The sequence below is a fragment of the Plectropomus leopardus genome, chromosome 18 (assembly GCF_026936395.1).
Source record: "Plectropomus leopardus strain MGB_pleo_1.0 chromosome 18, ASM2693639v1, whole genome shotgun sequence".
NCBI classification, from domain to species: domain Eukaryota; kingdom Metazoa; phylum Chordata; class Actinopteri; order Perciformes; family Serranidae; genus Plectropomus; species Plectropomus leopardus.
The window spans coordinates 8,265,646-8,277,463 of NC_142193.1; the positions used below are offsets into that span (position 1 = coordinate 8,265,646).

At 38.1% G+C, this 11,818-nt stretch overlaps 1 protein-coding gene across 1 annotated transcript; it reads right to left on the reverse strand.

The window, feature by feature from the left end:
- Positions 1-75: 75 nt before the first annotated feature.
- Positions 76-10,674, reverse strand: LOC121956628 (cytohesin-4-like). Its single transcript, XM_042504945.2, has 13 exons — positions 10,559-10,674; positions 9,629-9,711; positions 9,295-9,359; positions 7,851-7,917; positions 6,466-6,584; positions 5,234-5,314; positions 4,961-5,073; positions 4,438-4,586; positions 3,770-3,881; positions 3,568-3,644; positions 3,381-3,452; positions 2,980-3,128; positions 76-1,584 (listed from the first exon to the last, which is right to left on the reverse strand). The coding sequence occupies exons 1-13, from the start codon at positions 10,596-10,598 to the stop codon at positions 1,506-1,508; spliced, it is 1,206 nt and encodes a 401-aa protein (XP_042360879.2). The 5' UTR covers positions 10,599-10,674; the 3' UTR covers positions 76-1,505.
- Between the last annotated feature and the right edge of the window lie 1,144 nt (positions 10,675-11,818).

Below are 11,818 nucleotides of genomic sequence, written 5' to 3' on the forward strand. Positions count from 1 at the left end.
GTTAATTTTTGATCATAAGCAGTGGATAAAAGTGATGATGGAGCTCCATCTGCTGGACAAACAGCCACAAACACATTTATAATAAATCACTTTAATGCACAATTTGATTATTCCATCAATATAACATCGTTAAATTATACAAACAGCAATAAAAAAAACATTGTAATGAAAAATATACAAGCTGAATAAAATATACTGTACAATTTCAATAGTCATAAATTAATTTTAGCTTCATTTTAACCTGTTTTTCTTAAACTTTATTTACAACTATTCATCAGTAATTAAGAACTGCATTGCCAAAGCTAATATTTGTAAAGAGAAAAAGGACTTAATTTACATTATGCAATGAGAATATGAAATTAAATAAGAACTGCTTTTTAAAAAAGATTTTGTCTGAGGTCTCCAGCAAAACCACCCAGAACAGGTTTAACAAAGTGCTTTTCCAACTGATCCAATCAGCGGTTTTACATGACTCATATCATTTTGCATCCATTTTCTGTTATAACGTGTCACTGTTGTTATTTGTTCATCTTGAGTCCCTCTTCAGTCATTTCGTATCTTTTTGCGTTTGTTTTCCCAACTGTTTTTAATCATTTTGTGTCATTATGTGGTCCTTTTGGGTTACTTTTGTGTTCCTTCTAAAAAAATGTTTGCCTTTCTCTATTGTCTCTAAAAAGATTTTTTGTGTTTGTGGTAATTTGTCATTCCTGTCCATCATTTTTCTTCACTTTGGGGTTTTTTTGTATCTCTTTGTAGTTTTTTTTCACCCATGTCAGCTAAGTCACTTTGTATCTGATCATTTTGCATCCCTTTTTAGATGTTTTCCTGTCTCTTTGTGGTCATTTTCTTGTCTGTGGCAATGTTACATCCCATTTTAGGCGTTTTGCATCTGTTCTGGGTTAATTTTGTGTCGCCTTCTATTTTTATTTTTGTTTTATTTATGGTTTGAGAGATTTTGTCTCTTTAGTCATTTTGCATCCCCCTTTAGACGTGTTGAGTCTCTTTGTGGTTGTTGTGCATGTTTTTGGGATCAGTCACTTGATACAGAGGTCCAGTTGCAGGGGCCCAGAACCTGCACCCAGTAGGCATGTTCAGAAACCCATCCATGATTCAAACAAGAATTTCACTTCCAATCACCTTCTGACTCTGACAGGGCACCAGAAGTAGCCAAAGATTCAAGCAGAGCCAGTGCCACCTCTCTGGGCCTCGCCTCTGTAGCAGGTGTTTGTCAGTAGAATTTTCAGCCCCTTGAAGTTGCTGCATTGGTGCCTTCAGTTTGCAAAATTAATATGAGGACTTGACATAGCAAGTCACTTGTTCACTATTCCTATTCCTACTATTCGTTCCCTTATTTGTACATTTCTGTAAAAAATCCAATTCAGTTTTGGTTTTATGTTTCTGGTTTTTATCACAGTCTCTGCGATAAAAATCACATGATGAGTCATCCATAAAAACCTGTCATCCGGGAGCCAATGTTGTTTCCTCTGATGTCCAGTGTTACAGTCCTATGAGGAAGTGTTGCTAATGATTTTCCTCTTTCGTAGAGACACCAGGTCATAAAAAGGGTCTTTGGTGATGCTCGCCCTAAAAGAGAAGATTAAAAATCAGTTTGAAACTGAGCTCATGCTTTAGTCGTAGCAGTTTTGCTGTATGCCACCTAAGTGAAGAGTTTCCCTGTATTGCGGTCATTAGCCCTTTGTATACAGAAATCATGCTATAAGGCTGCTGCTTAGTCCCTTCTTTATCTTTCCTTGGCACGTTTACTACGAACCAAACGACGTAGGCATCATGCTGCTCCAGTGTGTGATTTTATTAAATAGCATGCCGGCATCATGGAAGGAAAACAGGCGTGAAGGTTTAACACATTGGTAGCTGCATTTATATGCACACTTTTTCTCAATCTGATTGAAGATTTTAGGTCAACTGTTTCCATGGGATGTTCTCTAATACAATTTAGCGTTTGCATGCACTGACGCATGTAAATGAAGCAGCTTTATGATGTGCAAAAAGGATGAAAAACTTAAAAGGACTCTTACATTGACCATGAGACACTTTTCACACACTCTTCACCACAAGTACATTTGCTCGCTGTGAAAAATTAATGACAGATAACTTCTGACAACAGCAAAGTGCTCTCTCCCTCTCCTTTGTAAACAGGCAGGAATGAGTGAGTTACTGTAGTTTCACGGCCGCTTGAGCCACTTGTCAAACTAATGGCTAAAATGAATATTTGTCATCTGTTCAGTGCATTATTTGCTATTGTTTTCATGCTCTTAATGAAGCAAAAGCATGATACCAACTCCACTCCTACTGGAGGCAATGAAGAGGAGAAGAAGTAAGGACAAAACCAGTGCAGAAAGAACACAACTAGAGATGAATCAGCTTCATCGTGTACGTGATACAAATTTTCTTTTGATTGGTTTGGTTTACAAATTACAGCAATAATTTGGGGGAAATATGCTTATTTGCTTCATGGCAGAGTATTAAATGAGAGGATTGATGTCACTATCACATCTGTTTCTTCACTGAGGCTCCAGTCAGCACGCAGTTAGCTTAGCTTAGCATAAAGAATGGACACAAGGGAAAAGAGCTAGCCTGGCTCCATCCAAAAATAGCCAAATCTGCCCATCAACACCTCTAAAACTCACTGATTAACATATTACAAGGCGTTTGTTTAATATTTACAAAACCCTTAGTGTGAAAATGACAACTTGCCATTAATGCATCTGACTGTTTCTTGGCTCTGAGCTGTTGCCTGGCAACCAGCCAAAAAACACTATGGTGCATACTGTAAAACTCAGCTGCTGTTTTAGATTTAAGTTTACAAGCTTGATTTGGAGGTCAGATGATTTTATCCTCAGCGTCTTTGTTGCTTGCTTTAACCCTCTGTGATGCATGTCACATCTTAAACTTAACAAACCCGACTCACTGAAGACACATGGCTTCCCACGTGCTCTCCACAGCATCAACCGCTCTCACCTGATTGCGTCTATCCAGTCGTCCCGTTCATCTGCGCTGGCTGCACTGAGCTTATAGGACTGATGTTTACCCTGCACCACTCTGCCTTTGTTCTCCGTCTTGCAGGCCTTGATCTTTTGTCCTTTGGGGTTATATAACTCCAGACAATACTGTTCAAACACACACACACAGACACACACGGACACATGTGGCGGTGTTACTGTGTGCATATGCCTTCTGTTTATTTTATTAGTCTTCTGATAGCCTCGTGACTCACTGTTTGAGCATTTGTGTTAGATATTCATTTAGAAGCTGCTGTATGATTCATTAAGTTCTGTGGCAGCAGATTGTGTGTGTGTGTGTGAGAGGAAGCTAAACACTCTTTCATACACTGTGATAGGAAAAGTAAAAATTTGCTCTACCGATTTGCTTGTGTCCTGTAGCTTCCTGACACACAGGTTCTCCAGGGGAATAATTCCGATTGGGTCTTTATCCTGCAGGAAGAGACAGAAATTAAATACAGATTTAACCTTTCGTCCACCAGTAGGACTTTTGACATTTACATGTTTTGTTGATGTTATGTTTTGCAGCAGCAAAAAGATGACTTACTGTGGTGTATTCAAAGTAGTACAAGCAGCTGTCTGTCAAAATGAACCACCTCCTCTTCCAGGTTTTGACTCGCCCACCTTTAACAGAGAAAACAGGCATTTAGTTGAAAAATTGTTCATTGTTATCTCCTCTGAAAAACCTCCTAAAAGAGCTCATTTAGACAGCTCAGATTATTTTCTTTGTGGTGCAAACATTATCTCACCCATTTTAAGCAGCCAGCCTTCTCTGTCTGGATTAAAAAATGTTAGCGTGAGGTCGTTCCCATCATCCTCTGGTATCTTGAAGGGCTCACTGCGGATGCTTGTGTACAATTTCTGGAAGAGAAACATCAAATTTTCAAATTTTGGGTTTGTTTTTTTCTTGGAATTGATTTATTCAGTAGTGGATGAAGGAATAAAGTCATTTTTTTCACAGTGGAACTTCAATGGAAAAGCACCAGTGTTCATTGCCAGAATGTAAAAACCCAGAGGATGAGTGATAATGAAAGAATAAAAAAAACCCAAAAGTGAAGATAAATGAAGTGGAATTTCCTAAATTAGAACAAATTTAATATTGTGATAATGCAAATAAGTTATATATATATAATAATTATGCCAATTGACCAACCAATATAAAATTTTGGGGTATTCAGCATTTCCGTGTTCAAAATAGGCCCTATAGCCTGGCAGATAGACTATTAGCATTCATCTCAAAGTACAGCACAGCCTCTGAGTACACAGTTAGTTATCTGTCTAAGGAGTAAAGCTTTGAATATATTCTCCAAACACGTGTGCAGTACTTGAGTGATTATTTAGTCTATTTTAACAAATGTGGGCAGGATATTGTTACTAGGACTATATTAAGACACTGGTTTTGTTATTGGCAGCAGACCGTTAGCAGCTCGGTTGACAGGTCCTCCCCGTTGTTGATTCCTCTGTTCATGGAAACGAATCGCTGCAGACTAGGTTTGTCTTTCACGTTGGGGTTGTGGAGACTCGTGTTGAGCATGATGATGGCAAAAGACAGGATGTAGCATGTGTCTGTTCCACACAACACAAAGACACACACACGCACACAGAGAGAGAGAGAGAGATTGCAGAAAACCACAGTTTTCAGCTGTGCCTCGTTATCACTGCTTCAGCAGTATAAACTGCATCCATTAAAAATAATAGGTTTCTGTGAATGCTGCCAGAACTAAAACACTTATACTGAACAATCTATTGACTCTGATCAGCGAGGGATGTTACTGCGGCTTCACTCATGTTTTGTTGAAAGAAAAATGGCTTCCTCTTTACGGCAGATAACTTGTCTTTTAGAGGGTTTTTATGAAATTAATGAATCAGTGATGAAACTTTTTAATTGGGCTGTCTGAGAGCGTGAGTCAGGCGAGACACAGTGTCTTTGTTGTTAGTACCTGCAGATTGGAAGACCCCTGGGTTGCAGTCGCAGTAGCGAGTTGCAAACGCCTCCATCATCCTGTCAATCTTCTGAGCTTCTCCTGGGAGACGAAAGCTCCACAGAAACTGCCTGCAAGATGGCGGAGGTGTCAAAAAACACACACACAATGTCAAACACATGCTGGTAAGGAGGAGGAGGAGGATTTCTACATCATCAGAAAAACAAGACTAAAGGTAAAAAGTGCTGCAACATTTCATGCTGGCTTTCAAAGTTATTTTGTGACACAGACCTCAGCGCCTGCACCAGATTCAGGTCAGAGAATTCATGCAGGCCCACAAATGCTTTCAGTGTCTGCAGATGCATTTCCTCCCTGTGTGTGATTCAAGAAAATAACAATTACCAAAATGAAAATGCACAATATAAAGTGAAGGGATATGTATAAACTCTCTCAGAACAGAAGCGTCCCCCAGGCAGTCTGAAAGCAATGAAACGGATAAAATAAAGGTTAAGGTAAGGCTCTAGTCTCCTCTTAGATAATAACACAATGCCACATCCTTTCATTTGTCAGACCTAATGAAAAGCTGACACTTATGTGATCTTGACGATTTTCACTAAACAGTGATATTTTACTCTTTCATGTTGACCAAAAGGTAAAAATGGAGTTAAAAAAAGGTCAACATTTCCCACTGAAACATAAAGGAAATGTAGAGTAAACATGTACCGAAATTAAATCTCTGAGTAAAGTAGTTACCAGAACCAGAATCCAGTCTGACTTTTTGTTAATTATTTTGTCTGGCACATTCCTGCACAAAACTGTACAGTTTTTTTTAGTTTTAAACAGAAATAATGACATTATAGAAACACCATTCCTGGGTTGCAATATCAATACTACTATACTATATAGTATATCAAAAAAAAAGGATTTAGTATGTCCCAAAACAAAGTATATCAAATGCAGAAAGCCAAAAATGTTCTACTACACCTGGTCAGACTGTGCAGTATATAAGCATGCACTGTAAAATCTGACAAGCTGATTTTTCTTCAAAAAAAGAAAAAAAATCTAGGAAATATATTCTCTTGTAAAACTTGCTAACATTGTTAAAAACAATAAATGTAGTTTTAGTTTAGTTTAGTTTAGTGGTTTGTAGTTTTAACATTTATATTTAAATTTAAAGGGTCAATTTGACACCTAACAGGGGAGATGCATTTTAATTGATTAGCATGCCCCCATAATAGAACCTACTTCAAAATTGTAGAAAAAAACTAAGAATCTTTTGAAACAATGTGGTGTCTATTTTGTCTATTGTCTATTTTTTACTATTTTCAGACGGTTTAACAGGCACTGAGTCAGTTTGAACATTACTGCTGTACCTTAACGCCAAACATAACCTGTGTACCAGTGAATACTTCGGCTTTATCCTGCCTTGTAGCTTTGTGTTGGCATCAGAGTATATTTCAGCCTTGACTTTCCTTTGAGTTCATATGCACATGTTTTCCCTGATCACTGTGTGCGTATTGTACCTTTCTCCCAGGAAGTTTCCTATGGCGGTCTTGTTCAGTCCTTCTTCTTTGTAAAGAAACTCAGCCACCGACTCTGCTCGCCATTCCAACAGGTCATTTTCAACCAGATAATGGACACCCTGAAAATTGGGCAGACAGATTTATATTAAAAGTTTTTGGAGCTAGTAGCATGAAGTGTGTCACTGTCCATGTTTACACACAGTAATCTATATTTTATGTGGTGTTAAGGTTGTTTAAGGTGCATTTTGTATCATTTGACTCTCTAAAGTTTAGTTATTAATACATTTATTGAAGGGTTTTATATGTTTCATTGTTTGTGTGTTTTGAGTCACAGGACAGGAAGTAAGAGCCACGTCATGACAGCTTTCATGTGAAATGTTGGTCAAAGTTTGGGTTTAATTCTTATCAGTGCTGTTTACTCTGTAGACTCTGTAGAAAGTTTTCTTTCTCTCCTTTTGAGTCACTGCCGTAATTAATTAGCAGAGGAAGAAGATGAGAAAGGTTGAATGAATACTGAACAATGTTAATCTCTGCATCTCAAAGGTTGTGAAGAGCCAAAGCCGAAGGTGTACTCCTGCTGAGTAGTTCTTCAGATCAGTTGTACTTGACACCTTTAACCCTAAGAAGTCTTCCCTAAGAAAACTTCTCATCCTCCCACTCATACATGACCCCAGGTCTGAGCGCAGAGCGGTCACAGGCTAAGAGTTTTTAACCGAGGATGCAGAGAGGAAGCAACGAAAAAGACGGAGGTTGCTGTGGTAAAGTTGCATCTCTGCGCCACTTCAGGGAACAGGATGCGGTTTTTCTCTATTTCTCGCTATTTGGTCGTCTGAGCGTAGTTTGCATTTCTGCACATCATACACACACACACACACACACACACACACACACACACACACACACACGCACACACACATATCACTCAAATCTACATTGCTTTGTGTGATGTTATACTGGGCGTCATCTGACTGTTGACCTTTACATCGCGAAGAGCTGAAGTAAATGAAAGTATGATTTCACATACCGTACCTTTACTGCGACTCAAAGCAACATTATGTTCCACTTAAAGTCTGTATCAAACGGCATGTGGCATGTCAGCACCAAATACACACGTAGAATATCTCTTTGGAAGCACTGTGTGTTCAGGTATACAGATGACCAAAATAAATCGTTGTTTGTTGCTCATGAAAAAGTGCACAAATACTGTATAAAGCACATCATACTGAATTCAGCTAAAATATCAAAATTTAAAAAATGCCCCGCCCCATAGAGCTTTAACACTCCCACAACAGCTAACACATTCAGAGCAAGAAATCAACTGGATCGTGAACCATTAAATCCTCTTTTTTTCAATTAATACACACAAAAATACAACATAAACTCACCCTTTTGGGGTCCATGTTGAATTTCTTTTTTCCTCGTAAGAACCTTCTGTTCCTTACAACATTTTTACTGCAACAAATGATAATAAGTTTCATTATAAATAAATATATAGACCTTTTAAAGAACCTTTACAGAACAGAGAAAATTGGACTATGTATTTGACTGTGTATTTGCTTAATGGTAAAATTGGTGGGCTATTCTTTACGTAGGTTGTATATATTTGCAAATGCACTCTGAGATTGGATGCTACAGCATAACTTATTGCAGATTAGGTATTTTTATATGCTTGACATACAATAACAAAAACATGTCAAAGTCAAAACCATCGCAAGTTTTTGGGGCTGAAAAGTATATCATCAGATTAATTATTCAACCTGTCTAACAGTTTAAAATACAAATATTTCAATTTGCTAATGTTATAAAAAGAAGAAAAAGAGCTAATTTTCACATTTAAGAGGTTTGGTAGTTATTTGATATTTTGACTTGTTTAAGATGGCTTAACTATCAACAATTTCAAATGATCATTTTCAATCAATCAATAAGATAGTGAAATAAACTCTTGGGAGCATTTTCTCCATGGTTCACAAGGGTGTATTTTATTGAGCCGTGGGTGTTGGGGGTTTGGGTTGAAGGTAACAGTACTGAGAAACCATGGCTAACATGCAAGAGATGCAGTGTCATACCACTGACATATTATTATCACCTTCGCAAAGCGGTGACAAAAGCAACAGGAAGTCCAAATATGCAGTTTGAAAGCCACATGCACACATCCTCAAAATGGCACAAGACTTTCTCTTCATGTTCTGTTACAGTGCTCAGTAACTGTGTTATAATGCACAGAGCTGCTGCAATACATGTCAGCACAACCACACTTTATCCTCCATAGGCTAGATCAGGACATTAGTGATGTCCCTGTCAGTTGAAATGTTTTCCTCTGCAACAGTCTGTCACTGTTATATATATATATATATATAACAGTGTCAGACTGTTATATATGTTATATATAACAGTCTGTTATATAGCAAAACCAAATAGGTAAATGATAAAAATTGTCGGCTAAAAGTGGTGAATGGTTGAAATCAGGTTGAAATAGTTACTTCAAAGTAGTCTAATGATTAAGTTGTTGAATTATATGGTGGCATGAAAGGGGTGATTGAATGAATCTGACAGGGCTGTGCTGGGAGCCACATGTGAAGAGTTTTCATGAAACTAGGTAAAAACATGAGGTTGAAAGGTTCGAGTATCAGGTTTAAAGAGTAAACTGTAGAGGCAGCATCTAATGGAAAACTACTTTGACTTCTGACTCAAATACAAAAATCACAATAAAGCTGCTTGTATGACTTTGTCAAACTGAGCAATTCGTGGAGTGGGAGTCTGCTGGTGTCACTGAAGTAAGAGGAAGAGGTCATGCTGACTCATAAAGTCTAAAGATTTGCTCATACTCACTTCTGCTCTCTCAGTTCAGGGCTGTGGATTTCTGGCATGATGTGACTGATCTCCAACCTCAGCTTCTGAAAGAGGGAGTCGAGAAAGAGAGCAGAGATGTTAGACTGGTACCGAGGTTTGTCATCACATCACATACACCACAAGATGCGATGACGCAGGGCCCCGCAATTATAAAATAACCTTCAAATCCTTCATAACTCAATTAAAAGTTGCTGAATAAAACACTTATGTGTGCTGTGAAAAGCTGTGCAGAGGCTGCCAGGTGTGGGTGCTCAGAGAAGAATAATGAGGGATTTTAATGCAAGACCTTGGGGGGATAGATTCACCATAGTACCTGGATGTCATCCAGCAGCTCAGACTTGTGAATCTTAATGGTGCCACCCTGCCTCTTCTCTCCGGGGGGGAGTTTCGGTGGAGCTGAGGGACCACAAAAAAAAATCATCAGCACTGAGACAAATGCAGTTCAGGATGGTGGCACATACTTGATGAAGCAGTCAGCAGACATGCAGCACCGTGGACTGTCTTGACAGCCTCACTCACGCCTACACTGCTCACACAGACCAGCATACATCACAACTTTATCCTCCACTTGTTAGAGAAGTGGTCAATGAATGAGAGAAGAGCTGAAAATAGCTGCTTTTGTTCCTCTTTTTATTGAAATGGGTTGATTTTGAGTACATTGTGGTTATTATAGTACAATTCATCTTAATGTGGGTGTATTTGTCCAGGACTTTGCACCCTATAGCCTACTTCTACTTCTTCTTCTGCACAACTGTACAATTTCTTCATTGCACCTTTTGTACGTACAGCACATTTTGTGTTTTTATATTCTATTTTTCATTTTATATTTTGATATTGCTTCTATATTTTTTTCTTATATCTTATTCTATTTAAAGTTGTTATTTTAACTCTTCCTCTATGTTTATTGTTTTGTACCTAATGTAATGTACTTGGCAATGAAACATATTTCTGATTCATATTATAGCAAGCTCTGTTTCAATTATCATGTATCACAGTATCACACATTTACAAAACTGTCAAATATCTGTAGTAAAAAGAAAAAGAAAAAAAATCCACATATAAGCAAAACACACGACACTTAAACCAACATGACTGAAAAGTATGTAACCCACAAAATGCAAATTAGCAGCATCTGAGGTGACTAATAGTCTACTTTAAATCATCTCTCAAAATTGTGATATTTTTATTTGAGAAACAGTTTTCTGTAATGATATATAGTTATGATTAAAAGGAATAATAATACCTTTCCCCCAGAGGAAGCTGTCTTTTCTGCGTATAGCCATGTTGTTGTTGATGGTGCTCAGCGACTGACTGACTGTACAGGAAACGGCTGTGTGTCAGAATGAAAAAAGGGCCGGCGCTGCCATTCTGTGACACTGAAGAGACTCCGAGTTCACTCAACAGTCTCTTGCAACATTTCTGGTGACGTGCACGACAAAATGTTGACATGCAGTCAGTGTATGTGTGTGTAGACATTTCACTGAGAAACAGAGATGTCATTCATTCAGCTACGCAACACCACTACTTTTAATATCACACGTGTATTAGTACAAATTCTAGCTCTTCAAAACAAACAAATAATATTGTCATACTTTTACTACAAATATCATGAGATGCATTTCTGAAGAAAACAACAAATATCACAAATGAAAAGGCACCAAATTTAACTTTACTGTAGAATTTTAATGGTAGGCCTATTTTCCCAATATTCTTGTGATTTATCCCAGTGTGCTGGTAATGTGGTTACTGCAGTCATGACAGTACATCTGTACTGATAAAATGATAGAGACCAAACTACCATGTCATTTGTTTAGAAAGAAATGGTGTCGAACATGTAGACATGCAGGAAGGAAGCAAAACTTGAAATGGGGGTTTCTTTTCATTTCTAAATATAAAGCCCCATCTAGTGGGGCCTCATACTTTTTAACACCCAAGAGAATGTTGATAAAAGGCAGTCATACTCAATTTACGGCCGGGGGCCAAATCTGGCACCCATTAGGGTGCTGGGTAGCCCCCCAACCATTTTCTAATTCACAATCAAAATAAAGTGATTCACACTGTGAATAGTTTTTGTGCTTTTAGTATAAATGAGTGCATAAAAAAGCATCCAGATAGAGCTTGTTTAACAAAAATGTCCTACTGGAGGATCCCCCACACCCCCCCACAGAAGTCCTAGCTAAGCACTTTACATGTCCTACAATCCTTGAAGCATCCTAAAATCAGTGAAGCGTCCTAAAATCCTGGAAGCCTCATAAAATCCTTAAAAATGTCCTGAAATCAGAAACCTCCTAAAATCCTACAGAAAACATCCTAGAGTCCTAGAAAGGTCCTAAAATCATAGAAACAGCCTAAAATCCAACAAATGTCCTAAATCCTAGAGATGTCCTGAAATCTGAGAAATTCCCAGAAACATGAATATGACTGCTGCTGCTGGCTACTGGTATAAGGCCTGAGTTTTCAACCTGTCACAGTCCACTGTATTCTGAATCTTTCAGACTTTTGG

Coding starts and splice junctions, on each gene's coding strand:
- LOC121956628 (XM_042504945.2), bottom strand. CDS start 10,598: ATGGCTATACGCAGAAAAGACAGCTTCCTCTGGGGGAAAG. Junction 3,453..3,567: donor ACTACTTTGAATACACCACA/GTAAGTCATCTT, acceptor CTCTTCCTGCAG/GATAAAGACCCAATCGGAAT. Junction 1,585..2,979: donor GACTGGATAGACGCAATCAG/GTGAGAGCGGTT, acceptor CTTCTCTTTTAG/GGCGAGCATCACCAAAGACC.